Source organism: Tupaia chinensis, unplaced genomic scaffold (genome assembly GCF_000334495.1).
Source record: "Tupaia chinensis unplaced genomic scaffold, TupChi_1.0 Scaffold000121_1, whole genome shotgun sequence".
Lineage (NCBI taxonomy): Eukaryota > Metazoa > Chordata > Mammalia > Scandentia > Tupaiidae > Tupaia > Tupaia belangeri.
The window spans coordinates 1,488,001-1,503,752 of NW_006159588.1; the positions used below are offsets into that span (position 1 = coordinate 1,488,001).

At 40.8% G+C, this 15,752-nt stretch overlaps 1 protein-coding gene across 1 annotated transcript; it reads right to left on the reverse strand.

Annotated features, from left to right (window-relative positions):
• Positions 1–1,856: 1,856 nt before the first annotated feature.
• TPD52L3 (TPD52 like 3) lies at positions 1,857–2,906 on the reverse strand. The gene has a single exon (XM_027770295.1). The coding sequence runs from the start codon at positions 2,726–2,728 to the stop codon at positions 1,988–1,990; it is 741 nt and encodes a 246-aa protein (XP_027626096.1). The 5' UTR covers positions 2,729–2,906; the 3' UTR covers positions 1,857–1,987.
• Between the last annotated feature and the right edge of the window lie 12,846 nt (positions 2,907–15,752).

A 15,752-nucleotide genomic window follows, 5' to 3' on the forward strand; every position in this document is an offset into this window, starting at 1 on the left:
GTCTTGCCTGATTGTGAACACTTTGTGTAGTGAATATGAACTGACTGTGGAATGAGACAGGCTGAGAAAGGGGATTCCTGAGACTAACATAGACTGAGAAAGGGGATTCATTGAGTCAGAGAACTGGTTGTTAAGACGAAGTAGTTGTTAAATAGGTTGTTTGTTAAGTGAGGAGTGGCTGTAATGATCAACCAAAACAGATATGTACTTTATTGCTCTAATTGAATTGCAAATTTATTGGAGAAACTGCTACTGCATTTGTACAAATTATTAAATAAAATAGAATATATTTTGGGTTTGGCCCATGATCTCAGTCTAGACTATCCCTAACATAAGCCTTTCTGAAATATAAGGTTAAAGTCTTTGCCTGTTGAGCTACTTTTGCTTTGTACATGCTGTAGATGCATCTTTTGTTCCCCAGCATAGAAAACCATAAGCACAACAAATTAAAAAACAAACATGTAAACAGCTGAACATCTTGTTTTAATCCAAGCAAAACTTCATCTTCGGAAATCTGTGCAGAGTTGAGTTATAATAACATTACTGTTTACCAAGTACTTTTGCATTTATAGTGATATTTAGTTTCATTTGTAGGAAAAGCAAAGGAATATAGGGGGCACATTCAAAACTCAACCAAAAAGGATCACCTTCTTAGGCTGGAGGGACTACCTTTAAACAGTGAGAGGTTATTGAAATATACCCAGGCAAAAAAAGTTCCTAAACTCTGCTGAGAGCTAGTCAGACACAAACTTCTAACCCATGCAGTGTGACTGGAGGGATGAAAGAAGTTGCCAGACCTTGGCATTTTGATAATGGAAAAAGAAAACAACAAAAAACCCATAACAAAATCCAAAAAGGTATCAGTGCTCCTGTGAAAACTGAGTATCTGAATGTTTGAGCAAATTCAAACTAGGTTCCTATAGGTTCCTCCTGTGCTGACAGCTTCAGAATGTTGAATGCTTCCTTCTCAGGCGGGGTTAACTAAAAACAAGGATAGAATTAGCAGAACAGAACAGTGATATATAATCACTTAGGTCCATTCAAAGGCATAATAGACAGCATTACAGGAAATAGGCATTCTCTTTTAAATGTTGCTTAAGACAGGGTGTACCTTTCTTTAATTTGGCTATACAGTTTCCCTTCAGCCCCTCAGGACCAGGTGGTAGTTACCTACAGAACAGAAAAGGAATTTTCTTCTTACTAAGTGATAAGTTGCGGTGGCAGAGACATGCTACCACAGGGGTTAAACTCTAAAACACTTACTTCCATACATAAATTACAAAGACAAGACAAAATAAAGTTGCAGTTTCGACTTGAGTATAAAATAGTATCAATCTCCTAAATTTATGTTAAATTGCTGTGTTTAATTGGGGCTTTAAAAATTTTATATTATAAATAGTATTAATTACAATTAGTCTATTACTAATATTATGTTCCTCCTTCTGGGAGTCTCAGAGAAGATGGACAGTTTTCTTGATTATCTTTTAAAAATAAAAGTTATAGGCCAGGTGGAGCTTGCAAAGTGATTGTATCTCTTCTGAGATTCAGGGAAGGAAGGAAATGAGAAGGTGATAAAACTGGATTTTTTTTTCATACTTTTCCCCAATCCTAAACAGAAATCTACTTTGGTCTTCTTATAGACTAGTTTTCCAAAAGAGAGTTTGGCTTTGTCTAAGACTCCTCTGGAAGCACACACCTGTCCTTTAAATGTAAACCCAGGAAAGCTAGCATAGTGATACATTTAATCTATAAACTGTAGTGTAAAATAACTAGGTAGAAAATGTTGAGTCCTCTATCTCATTCAGTAACAGCAAATATCTATGCACAAATAGGCATTACTTTCCTCAAAACAGAACTCTGTCCATTTTGTTGATTAACTTTACCATGGTGCTTTGTTTGCTTGTTTTTGTTGGGCACTGTTGCAGATGTGATGAGTGAAGAGGGTTCTTGCACTGGTTTGGAGGCCAGGTAAGTTTACAAATGGGGCTCATTCTGGTTCCAGAAAGAGAAGCCCATCATCCTGACTCCCCAGAATGGGAAGCGGATCATTTCCACTCCCTGGAACTGGAACTGGGTCATACCCACTTGCTAAAACTGGGGGTGGATCGTCTCCACTCTCTGCCAAAGATGGGAGGCTGTCGCTGCCGAGCTCTCGGCCACCTGTGACTCTGGACTTGATTGTCCCCATCAAACCTTCAAAGGACTTGAAAGTGGTTGACTTCTTCACATCTCCAAGCTTCCTGCAGATAGCAGAGCCCATGGTGGACAGGGCAGCTGATGTTTTCTGTTTCATGTAGGCGTTGGAGACCTGAACATCATGCCAGCTCTTGGACAGATTCTGTCTAAACCCCTCCAAGGCAGTGGGGTCTGACTTTCTCTTGAGCTCCCAGTAGTGTCTCTCTTTGGCTGCTAGAGCTCGGCGTAAGGTTACGATTTCTACCTCCAATTTAGTAAGCTCGGATTTGAACTCCAAATGTTCGGTCTCTGTCAAATTCTCTGGTTCAGAGGACAGGTGGGATTCATATGTGACCACAGAGGTCCCTGTCATGGCATATGGTATGGACAGGGAAAGAAGATCTTCATTAAGAGAGTTCAGGTCCAGCTCTTGGTAGAGAGAGTTGAGTTCTTGGCTGGTGTAGAAATCATCTTGGGCAGCAGAGTCGAAATCTAGGCCAGTGGGCTCAGACTCTTGGCCAGTACTGTCGGCCTCTCGGTGGGGTAGATTCATATCTTATCTAGTAGAATGGACACCCGGGTGGGTGAGTTGATGTCTCGGCAAGTGGAGCGGGGTCCACTTCCCGTGGTGGTGGTAGTGGGAAGTCGGGTCCCGTGGAGGCCGGACTTCTGGCTGCTTGAGATGGAAGAACACCTGCTCAGCTGAGGCTCTGCCTGCACTCTTGGTTGTGCTTTGGCCTCACAGAGACCTTGTGAGGTAAGCAATGCTGCGATTATTATCACAGGGGGAGGGTTTTTTCTCTTGCCGAAATAGGTGACAAGTCCTGTCCTTCAAAGTCGTTTAGCACTTCTTTCTACCGCATCAGTGGCTTTCAAACCTTTGAATATCAATGGAATTTTCGTGCTAACATTTTTTTCTTTTTTAAAATTCCAGATGGCTGTGAGCTCACTGGAGAGAGAGGGAGAAAGAAAGGGAGAGGAACAGTGACAAAGCATCCTGGCGGGGAATGGTTGTCACAATCCCTCCTCCTTTGTTTCTCCTGAGATCTTGGCAGACAGGCACAGGTGACCACCATGTTTCCCAAGCCAGCGGATTCCAGTGTAGTGGGCTGTGTGGGATCCAGCTGCCTTAACTACAACATCGCTGGCTGGCCTAGCAAACGGAAATTTATGAAAAAGCCTAGTACTTACATTTAAAAACTGCTCCAGTGTGGGGCGAGGAGTTTGGAAGGCCTGCACGTGTTCACTTCCTGGTCTTTTCATTCCAAGTTACCAGAGGGGCCTGAGAAACTCCCAGAACCACTGGTAAAGTGAATTCAAAGAACCCTCGGTCCAGTGACCAAGATGATCCAGTGACATATCAACAATGATAGAGATCTGGAGTAGCAGAATTCAGAGAGTGGGTGTGTGCTGTCATAATGATTATTTTTTGGAGGGGAAGCAGGGAAGAATGAATAAATTCATAATAGTTTTTTGTTTTGTTTTAATTTGCTAGAGTGAACATATACTTGCTGGGGAGAGAGAGAAAAAGAGAAAGCGAGAAACTTCCCCCTCCATGGGAGATAGCCACACCACAGTTGCATCTCCATTTCTGCCTCAGTTCAGGATTTGGGGCATGAATGCATATCTGCTCAGCATGTTTTTGAAGACACAGATCCAGACTTGAACCCTGCAGTCCACTATGTGGGATCCAGTTGCCTTAACCCCCAAGCCACTGGTTGGTCCTATAATAGTAGTTTTTTTTTTAATTTAATTTAAACTTAATGAAAGAAAGACTATTGTGCTTTGTGCTTTGAGAATTTAGGGGGAAAGGGATAAGACATATGCAAATAGAGCGTAGGTGTTCCATATTTCAGTTGCATTGTCTGGATTTTTTTCTCTGTATCCATTGACATTTCTGAAAAGCCTGTCTGCTTTCTTTGCATTCATATTCATGGATGCCAGTTGTGAGGGGTGGTCTGCATAGTAAAGTAGATATTTATAGATAATTATCTCTCTAGTTAAATAGGATCAGAATGTGAGCCCACCCACATTGCCCAGTTCTAGCTGTAACTTATACGGTGGAGTAATCAAGTTGCCAATACAGTGAGGGCACATGATCAGGTACCAGTTAGCTCACTGGCTGACTGTCCATTCTCTGGGGGAAATCCCTGAGCAAATCTTAGATTCTAGTGATTTTGTTGGATATTCTTGTAGTTTTTGTAAGCATGATTTTGTGGAACATAATATAATCCAAAGGAAATTTCAGTAACTCGTTATTGTTATACCTATCTGGCTATAATGAAGCATGAGGCTGTGCATCTAAACCAACTGTTGAAGTTTAGGTTATAGGGTTATAAACCCTTCTTTAGGTTTATATTCAATAACCCCTCTACATAATTTAGTAGTTTCTTATTGTCTTAAAAATGAAGACTATTCTTGGAACCATGAAGGCTGGTGGGGATTTGGCTGTATGTATGAAGGTCTGAAAAGAGCAGCAAGCCTGTCTTTAAACCATTTGTTCCAGGGACCAGCAGTTAGTGTAATGGCTATGTTGCTGGACTCCCATGTAGTTGACTGCCGTTCGAGTCCTGGACCCGGGGCTTAAAACTCGCCCCGGGTGCATGTGTGTGCGTGCCCAAAATCCCAAGAGAAGAATGGAGGAGAAAAGATTGTGGCATAGCCATCCACCCCCAGGGCGGTTATTTCTCACTTTTTCTCTCTCTGCCTCTCTCTTTGTCTCTGGCAAGCATACACACCCTATAGCAAAAATCTCTCTCTCTCTGATTTTTAGAGAGTCCCCCCCTCCCCTTGGGTGTGTGTACTCACCAGAGAGACAGAGAGAGAGAGAGAGAGACAGAAAGCAAGAAATCACCACCTCTCCCCCACTCCCACCCCCCAGGGGATGGCTATACTGCAATCCCTTTTCCTCCATTTTCCTTTTGGGATTTTGGGCTTGCACACACACATGCCTGGCTTGAGTTTTAAGCCACCGGGTTGAGGATTTAAACCATGCTTTACTATGTGGGAGTCCAACAATGTAACCATTACACCATTACTCCAAAAATCTCTCCTTAAAAACAAACAAACAATTGGAGAATGGAGGACAAAGAAATCCCTGAATTGGGATTGAAGGTGGTATAACAGTAAAATGGATTTGCATCTAGAGGACCCCCCCCCCCCCCCCCGTGAGTGCCCGTGATTTGGGACTGGATGGAGCTGGGGATCATGACATCAAAACACTTTTGTAGGTACTGTCTCTCTGTCTCTCTTTCTCTGTATCTCTTGCTCATGGAAGAAATGGATTTTTTTTAAAGGAAATCCCTGTCTTACACTAAATTACATGGATTGCATATTTTTGTTTGTTTATTTGCTATAGGTGTGTGTGTGTGTGTGTGAGAGAGAGAGAGAGAGAGAGAGAGAGAGAAAGAGAGGAAATGAGAAATCACCCCCAAGCAGGGATGACCATGTCACAATCAATCACTTTTCCTCCATTTTTCTTTTGGGATTTTGGGCATGCATGTAAGCCACTGGATCTGGGACTTGAACCATGCTGTTGGCCATATAAGTTCCAGCTATCCTAACCTGCATGTCACCTACTGGCCTGGAACACATGTTTTCAATTCAGAATTGACATTCCAAATCACTAGATTTGAACTTGGACTTAATCTTCCCTCTCTGGATTATTTTTGCCACCAATATTTCTTCCTGTTTCCTTTTTCTTCTTCTTTTTTTTTTTTTTTTTTAAGAGATTTTTCCTACAGGGAGTGTGCGCTCACTGGAGAAACAGAGGGACAGAAAACAAGAAATCACCCCCCAGGGTATGACCACGCTGCAATTCCTTCTCCATTTTCTTCTCAGGATCTTGGGCATACAGGCTCACATGCTTGGCATGAGTTCAAGTCACCAGGTCCGAGACTCAAACTTGACTACATGGGAATCAAGGGACAAAACTATTACACCTTCTACTAGTCCCCCTGTTCCCTTCTTTATATGCTCATTTGTTCTTCAATTAAAAATATAAAATTCTTTGTTAAGCTTTGATTCCTTTTTATTGAGTAATGGTTTTCCTTCATAGCAAAACTGAGCTGACCACTTTCAGAGACTCAGTTTCCAGATCCCAAATCAAGACAAGGTCTCTGGAAAGGGATTTCTCGTTGGCAATATTCTGAATGCCTGAGTTAACCTAGAAAAATAAGTAGTATAATGGAACAATCAATTTTATTAGGCTTGTGCACAATCACATACAATACAATATTTGTATTTTCAAAACACAGACCCACCAAATGAATTTCATTTAATTTATAATGGTTCTAACCAATTGTGTTTAAGCTATCCTTTTAAGATGTAAAATACCAGATTATCACCCTATAGTTTTAGAATTTCACATCTCTAGATGATAAAATAATTTATATTACATAGAAAGGCTCATTAAACTGTTCATCTGGGGACCAGCAGTTAGCATAATGGCTATGTCGCTGGACTCCCATGTAGTTGACCACGGTTCGAATCCCGGACCTGGTAGCTTAAACTCACACCGGGTGCATGTGCATGTGTGCCCAAGATCCTGAGAGGAAAATGGAGGAGAAGAGATTGCAGTGTGACCATCTCCCCTGGGGAGTGATTTCTTGCTTTCTGTCTCTCTGTCTCTCTTTGTCTTTCTGGCGAGTGCATGTGCCCTATAGCAAAAAACAAAAACAAAAACAACAACAAAAATCTGTTCATTTGAAAATGAAAGCTTTTTGATGATAATTTGTTTAGACCCTAAAGACAGCCAAGATATTTGATTTGGAACATATGAAGAACTTGAAAATTATTTGTAATTCCATAATGGTTTGCTATCCTTTGTTTTCAAGGAAGATATCATCAGCCCATTTTTACTAAAGAACAAATTTTGAAGGATGACGGATTTATACCAGTAATTTGTAAAGATAAGTTGTATAATAAAATGACATTTTTCTACTTATGTTTAGAAGCTTGTATCTGTTATGTTTCATAAATAAATCCTTAAAACTTGAATATAAAAACAAAGGCATACCCTCTGCTAAGTCTAGGTTGTTTAGTAATAAAACAAGTGAGATCGTAGTGACTGATACTCAAATTTGGAAATGATGAGGTACTTGTACTAGTGCCAGCAGGTTTAACTGTTTGACTTCTTTGATTTTTAAGTTACCAACTTTATTACTATACTGCCTGGTAAAATAATTTGCATTGGAGATTCAAAGTGCTTCTAAAAGCTGACAACTGACGCTGCAGTCTGGTCACTTGCGCTGCTAGGTTTAACCATAGTGAGTTTTCTAAGCTTTATTTCTATTGTTACAAAATTACTACTATTTTGTTTATTTTAGTTAAATACCAGGAAAATGCTTAAATATTTAAATGAGCCTGAAAATAAGGCATATAGTTGAAATCCTAATCCAGTCAGAATGTTTCAAAAGTAGGAAAAAACATTTGCTGGTTGGGGTTTTCTGGCAGAAAGCCAGAATATTATATTTGATTTCATTTTTTAAGTTATTTTCCTTATCTCATGTCATAGCTTAGCTTCATCAATAATATTTGTAGTAAGTCACCTCCTTACAAAGTCTATCCAGCATGAACAGGAATACTGGCTTCAGTGTACAGTTGCAAGCATTATTGCTATCAGTCTTCATATTTCAGTGGTTAAGTTGATCCTTATTTAGGACCAAGATGACATTTCCTTTCAGCAGCCTTCCTACTTGGACTAATTAGCTTTAAAAATTTTTTTTTTTAGAATGTAAAAACTATTTTAATAAAGATTATGCATTCTGAGAATTAAAATAATTTGAAAAACAAAAAAATGGCACTCTAATCTAAGCTGTATTTTGCAGCCTGCAGGACATTGTGGATCAACTTGGTTTTTACTCTATATTTTACTGTCATCCCACCCCACTTCTTCCTTCGTCAACACGCGAGTTCTTTTCCTTCCCTGCCCAGCCACAGGCAGATAAGAGAGGCAGGGGCACTTTCTGTAGTTTTCAATTCTTTGATGTGAAAGGGGCAGCACAGTCATTTAAATGTGACTCAACCTTTTTGCATCTTATGAAGTTAAACCACTAAAACAAGCAAAATAAGAAGGTAATACTTGTGGGATGTACAGTGCATATTGGTGGCACATGCCCCATTACGATTCACCTGCTTACTTCTCCTACCTGATTGTTTCCTTGGAAGGTAATAGCTTTTTCTCTTGTGTTTCTGTCTTCTTCAATTTTGACTTATCAAATTTTTTATCTCAGCCATGGTTGTCAGACATGGTTGCAGAGAAAGCAGTGTCTGGGACTCAAATTTCTCAGTCTATCATATGGAATCCAGCTGTCTTAACCACCATGTCACAGGCTTGGACTAATTAGATTTTAAAAAATACTTAGATAGGGGCCAGCAGGCAGTGTGGTGGTTAGGGTGTCCACATGGCTGGACTCCCACATGGCTGACCACCATTCAAGTCCTGGACCTGTTGGCTTGAAACTCACACCAGGTGCATGTGCATGTGTGCCCAAAATCCCAAGAGAAGAATGGAAGAGAAAGGATTGCAGCATGGCTATCCCCCCGGATATACTCTCTCTCACTCTCCCTCTCACTGTGCCTCTCTTAGTCTCTTTGGCAAGTGCATATGTCCTATAGCAAAAATCTCTCAAAAAAAAACCAAAAAAAAAACCAAAAAAACTTAGGTTTGGGGCCAGCAGATGGCATGGTTAAGGTGCTTAGGTATGGGGCCAGCAGATGGCATGGTTAAGGTGCTGGATTCCTGTATGACGAATGACAATTTGAGTACTGGACTCTGTGGTTTGAAAACACGGCAGGTATGTGTATGTGCACTGCATGGCCAAAATCCTGAGAGAAGAACGGAGCAGAGACTGTGGGTATGGTCATCCTCTTTGGGGGTGATTTCTTACTTTCCTTGACTTCAGCAAGCACATATGCTCTAAGACAAAAATCTTAAAACAAAACAAAACTTAGGTATAGTATATGATAGAATTTTTCTTTCTGAAGTCTAGATGTACTATCACCATGCTAAATTGATATAGCTTTTTTTTAAAAGAATTATTTGATTTAACTTTATCATGTATTTATCTTAATTTGACCAGAGTAAGAGAGAGTGAGAGAGAGAGAGAGAGAAAGAGAGGGAGAGAAAGAGAGAGAGAGAGAAAGAGAGGGAGAGAAAGAGAGAGAGAGAGAAAGAGAGGGAGAGAAAGAGAGAGAGAGAGAAAGAGAGGGAGAGAAAGAGAGAGAGAGAGAAAGAGAGGGAGAGAAAGAGAGAGAGAGAGAAAGAGAGGGAGAGAAAGAGAGAGAGAGAGAAAGAGAGGGAGAGAAAGAGAGAGAGAGAGAAAGAGAGGGAGAGAAAGAGAGAGAGAGAGAAAGAGAGGGAGAGAAAGAGAGAGAGAGAGAAAGAGAGGGAGAGAAAGAGAGAGAGAGAGAAAGAGAGGGAGAGAAAGAGAGAGAGAGAGAAAGAGAGGGAGAGAAAGAGAGAGAGAGAGAAAGAGAGGGAGAGAAAGAGAGAGAGAGAGAAAGAGAGGGAGAGAAAGAGAGAGAGAGAGAAAGAGAGGGAGAGAAAGAGAGAGAGAGAGAAAGAGAGGGAGAGAAAGAGAGAGAGAGAGAAAGAGAGGGAGAGAAAGAGAGAGAGAGAGAAAGAGAGGGAGAGAAAGAGAGAGAGAGAGAAAGAGAGGGAGAGAAAGAGAGAGAGAGAGAAAGAGAGGGAGAGAAAGAGAGAGAGAGAGAAAGAGAGGGAGAGAAAGAGAGAGAGAGAGAAAGAGAGGGAGAGAAAGAGAGAGAGAGAGAAAGAGAGGGAGAGAAAGAGAGAGAGAGAGAAAGAGAGGGAGAGAAAGAGAGAGAGAGAGAAAGAGAGGGAGAGAAAGAGAGAGAGAGAGAAAGAGAGGGAGAGAAAGAGAGAGAGAGAGAAAGAGAGGGAGAGAAAGAGAGAGAGAGAGAAAGAGAGGGAGAGAAAGAGAGAGAGAGAGAAAGAGAGGGAGAGAAAGAGAGAGAGAGAAAGTGAGAAAGCAAGCCACCAGGTCCGGGACTTGAATTGTAGTCGGCCATGTGGGAGTCCAGTGCCCCTAACCACCATGCCATCTGCTGGCTCTGACATGATAGCTTTTGACTAACTTATTCTCTTTGTTGGTGTACATAATTGTGGAAGGGGAGTCAAATTGAGATTCATAGTCTAATTGTGTCTGAAGAACCCTATACCATTGCCCAGAAGGCTCATTTGCACAAATTGATATATAAAGGAAGACTGAGCTTTCAATGATGAATTTTTTTATAGATCTTGGAGGTAGAAGAAGAGGAATGATAGGAGATGATGGGATGGAAAGGGGATGAACGATATTCAAAATATGTAGGGACTCCCATAGATTAAAAAAGGAAACATGAAGATTGTGTATATAAGAATGTACATAGAATAGCAAAGACTCCCTAAACACTGTATGTTGTTCTAGAAATTGGAATTCTCCTTCAATGCTTGCAGAAACACTAATGGTTCCAGGAATTCTTCCAGACTCTGAACTGGAAACTGTGTTTTAAATACTGCAGATGAAAAGTGGAGAAGTCCATACACTTTGGCTTTTGAATATGGATAGACATTTAAGGGATATTTTCTACATAAGGAGTTGTCATTCTTTTTTCTATTTGGATGGAGAAAGTGGTAGGAGCAGTCCTCGCTTACCAGAAATTTTGACCTCTGTCTTCTGTTTACATGTCTGAGAAGGATAAAATCCTGGAAAATAAGTCTTAGGGGCAATAGTGGAGAGTCATCTAAGAGAAGAAAGTGGCCAAAGCTGGTATATGAACCAAAAAAATTTGGTTAGTTACATACTAGTAGGTGTAGTTCATCTGTCCTTTGTCAAGAAACTGAGGACTTGGCATGTTTCTCTAGTCCATGATCTAGAAATTCACAAAATGTCTTTAAAGGGTGCAGGAGATTGTAAAAGAATGACATTATGGACCAGCCAGTGGTGTGATGGTTAAGGCAGCTTGATCTCATGTGGGTGACTGCATGGTTCAAGTACCAGACCCAGTGTCTTGAAAGACATACCAGGGACCAGCAGATGGCGTAAAGGTTACATCGCTGGACTTCTGCATAGTTGACCACAGTTTGAGTCCTGGATCTGGTGTTTTAAAACTCACTCTGTGTGTGTGTGTGTGTGTGTGTGTGTGTGCGTGCATGCCCAAAATCTCAAGAGAAGAATGGAGGAGAAGGGATTTTGGCATGGTGATTTCTTGCTTTCTGTCTCTTTCTGGTGAGCACACATGCCCAATAGCAAAAATCTCTCTAAAAATAAAAAAGAAAAGAAAATATACCAGGTATGGGTGTGTGTGTGTGTGTGTCTGTGTGCATGCCCAAAATCTTTTTCTTTTTCTTTTTTTAATTTTTTTGGAGAGGCTTTTGCTATAGGGTACGTGCGCTTGCCAGACAGACAGAGAGAGACAGAAAGTGAGAAATCACTCCCCAGGGGGGATGGCCACGCTGCAATCCCTTCTCCTCCATTCTCCTCTCAGGATCTTGGGCATGCATGCACATGTACCCAGCGTGAGTTTAAGCCGCCGGGTCCGGGACTCGAACTGCAGTTGACTACGTGGGAGTCCAGCGACATAGCCATTACGCTAACTGCTGGTCCCAATTCTGCTACAGGAATTTAGAATGGGACTTCATTTTCACTGGTTCCTCTTCCCTCTCTAAGAGAAGAGATAGAAAGGAAATTAGTATTTATTAAATATTTGCAATAGAGACATTTAATGTTTATTGACTACTTATTGTGTGCCAGAAATTGTTCTAAGTACTTTTGTATATGTTATTTCATTTACTCTTCATAATATTCTTGAGAGGTAGGTATTAAAAATACTGTTCACTTCTGTGAAGTTCAGTTTCTCCATTTTTTGCAGATCAGAAAACCAAGATACAGAGAGTGTAATTGTCTGAGATCACAGTTATTAAGTGGCAAACTTGGGATGTTAATCTGTAAACTTAGAGTTGGTTAGATTGTTTTTCTTTTTAAATAAAGCTCATTTTTTCCTTACCTTTTTAAAAAAAATTGTGAAACATATCATGTGTACAAAAGTATTTAAATGCTTGTAGCTTTGAATATTGTAAGTGAACAATAATGCCCACCACTCAACTAAAAAATAATACTTTTCCAATGTGGGAACCAGCACTTAGCGTAATGGCTATGTCGCTGGACTCCCACGTAGTCGACCGCCGTTCGCGTCTCGGACCTGGTGGCTTAAATCTCACGCTGGGCGCGTGTGCGTGCATGCCCAAGATCCCGAGAGGAGAATGGAGGAGAAGGGATTGCGGCGTGACCATCCCCCCTGGGGGGTGATTTCTCGCTTTCTGTCTCTATGTCTCTCTCTGTCTGTCTGGCGAGCGCATGCGCCCTATAGCGAAAACTTCTCCAAAAATAAAAATAAAAAAATAATACTTTTCCAATGTTTTTGAAGTTCTCTTTATATTCTTATTCTCTTTTCTTTCCTCCAGTTCACCTTTACTCCAAATTTTGGAGTACTCATCTCTTTTTTCTTTTTAAGATTTTACCACCTATGTATGTATCAGTAAATAAAGTACTTAGTTTTGTCTGTTTTTTAACATTATATGAATAGAATTATATCTTATGTATTCTTCTGTGACTTGCCTATTTTTTAAAGCTTATTTATTCTGAGAGAGAAAGAGGAGAGAGTACCCCCAGCAGGGTCCTGATGCTGCAATCTACCTTAAGCCTTTGGCCACTCTTGTATCATGGGTAAGCATATGCCCAGCATACTCATGGAGGTCTCCAGACTTAAACCAGAAACCCTTCCACGTGGGATTGCCTTGAACAGTGTTGCATTGTTTACTGCTATGCCACTGTCCATTTCAAATTTTCTCCATTGTTTTTAAGATTCCTTCATGTCAATGGTGTTGCTATAGTTTATCCATTTTCACCGTTATGTAGTATTCAATGGAGTAAATATTCTATGGCATATATATACATTCTATCATCAATGAAAGTTGTTTACTCATACACTGAGTGACTCAAAGGTCAATTTCTCTGGTGCAACACCCCAGGCTTCAGGCCTGTCTAAAGTCTTTTTCTGCATGTACAATTAATATTTTCTTGTACAGGTGACTCCATATTTGCTCACAATAGACTTCTCCCTTCCTGAAATATTTTCTGAAACATATTTAAGGCATTATTTCTCTAGCCTCATTTTTTTTTTTTTAGAGGTTTTTGCTATAGGGCGCGTGCACTCACCAGACAGACAGAGAGAAACAATCCCCCCCCAGGGGGAATGGCCACGCCACAATCCCTTCTCCTCCATTCTCCTCTCGGGATCTTGGGCACGCACGCACACGCACCTGGCATGAATTTTAAGCCACCGGGTCCGGGACACGAATCGTGGTCAGCTACATGGGAGTCCAGCGACATAGCCATTATGCTAACTGCTGGTCCCTCTAGCCTCATTTTTCATCACTTCCTATTCTACTCCATTACTTCTGGCATACCAAATTACTACAGTTGTGAAACCTGTAAGTTATTCATGCTCTCTCATCTCTAGGCCTTTGCCCATGTTGCTATTTCAGCCTTGAATGCTCATTTCCTGGTTAACTTTGCCTGCTGCTATGGTTTGAATATGTTCTACAAAATTTTTGTGTTGGAAAGTTAATTGCCATTTAGCAGCATTAAGATGTGGGCCATTGGGAACCAGCAGTTAGCGTAATGGCTATGTCGTTGGACTCCCACGTAGTCGACTGCGGTTCACATCCTGGACCCGGTGGCTTAACACTCACACTGGGCACGTGTGCGTGCGTGCCCAAAATCCCGAGAGGAGAATGGAGGAGAAGGGATTGCGGCGTGACCATCCCCCCTGGGGGGTGATTTCTCGCTTTCTGTCTCTGTGTCTCTCTCTGTCTGTCTGGCAAGCGCATGCGCCTTATAGTGAAAAAACTCTCCAAAAAAAAAAAAAAAGATGTGGGCCCTTTAAAATGTGATTAATGCCGTTATTATGGAAGTGATTTATCACCGGAGTGGACTCCTGATGAAAGGATATATTTGGCCTCTACATTGCTGTCTTACTTGCTTCTCACTTGCTTCTCTGCCATGGATGAGGCTCTTGCCAGACTATGTAGCCTCCAGAACTGTGGTCCTAATAAACTTCTATTGTTTATAAATTACCCAGTCTGTGGTATTCTGCTGTAGCAGCAGAAAACATACTAAGACATCCACCTCTCAGGTGTCTTCTGGTTAGGTACTCTTTCTTCTAAGACATTCTAGTTTGAGTTTTTTTTTCCCCCCCTTAGGCTAACAGAAGGAGCTTCCTGCCATCATCTTGATTAGGCAAAGTTGACTTTCCAAAATGTCAAATATATGAGGGTACTTAAAAAAAGTTCATGGAGCGACCAGCAGATGGCATAATGGTTATATCACTGGACTCCCACTGCAGTTAGAATTCTGGACCCAGTGGCTTAATACACATGTCAGGTACATGTATGTGCATGCCCAAAATCCCAAGAAAAAATATGGAAGAGAAGGGAGTGTGGCATGGCAATCCCCACTGGGGCACTGATTTCTTGCTTCCTGTTTCTCTGTCTCTCCAGCAAGCACATGTACCTTATAATCTCTGCCCATCGCCCCACTTCCCCCCATAAAAAGCTTGTGGAAAAGTGGAATTAAAGTAAAAGTTTGTTTTAGTACAAAAAAACTTTTGAACTTTTGGAATAACCCTCATATTATAGAATAAAACTATAGTAATAGTGCCTGGAAAAAAATGTAAAACTTTTTTTTTTTGCATAGTTGTAGCTGTAATGTACAGGAAACATGAAAATACCTCTTTTATAAAATACTTAAAAAAAATTTCCCAGAGGGAATGTACACTTTCCAGAGAGGACGAGAGAGGACCCCTCAATGAGGTATAGTCACACTATAGTCCCTTCTCCATTTATCCATCCTGTTGAGACTTTGGGTACACATACACATGCACTGGTATGCTCTTCAAGCTGGTGTGGCAGGGACTTGAATCATGTTCTTGCCCATGTGGTATTCTGGTTCCCTTACCCACCAGGCCACAGGGCTCATGCTGAAAATACTTTGTAGAACTGTTAGTGCCTCACTTTTAAAAAAGCCTTAGGTTAGAGTCAGGGCACAAATTTTATCCTTGTTGATTAAAAAGAGATGGATAAATTACATGTAGTTTTTATTTCCCTTCAATACTTGTGGCTAGATTCTAGATTTTTCTTCTCCAAGAAAAACAAGATAAAACCCATCCCCTTTGCTTGGAGTTTGTTTTCTGGGATGAGTAATTAAATCTCTCATTTTGTTCCCTCTGTGTTTAATCTCACATTGGCTGCTGATCTGTTGGACATCTCACCAAGAAACACCTCAAGGGATGGGTGGAAACAGAAAATAAAAATCAAATTAGTTGATTACATACTTTTTTTTTCTTTTGATTCTTTCTTTCTTTCTTTCTTTTTTTTTTCCATCTTTGATTCCCTGTCTCTCAGGCTCTGCCGTGTCCCACCCTCCTCCCACACTCTCTCTGGTATCCATGGTTGCTTTCTATGCCTTTTCCCCCTATTTTATTGATTTGCTAATGAACTTAATTCATCCAAATAT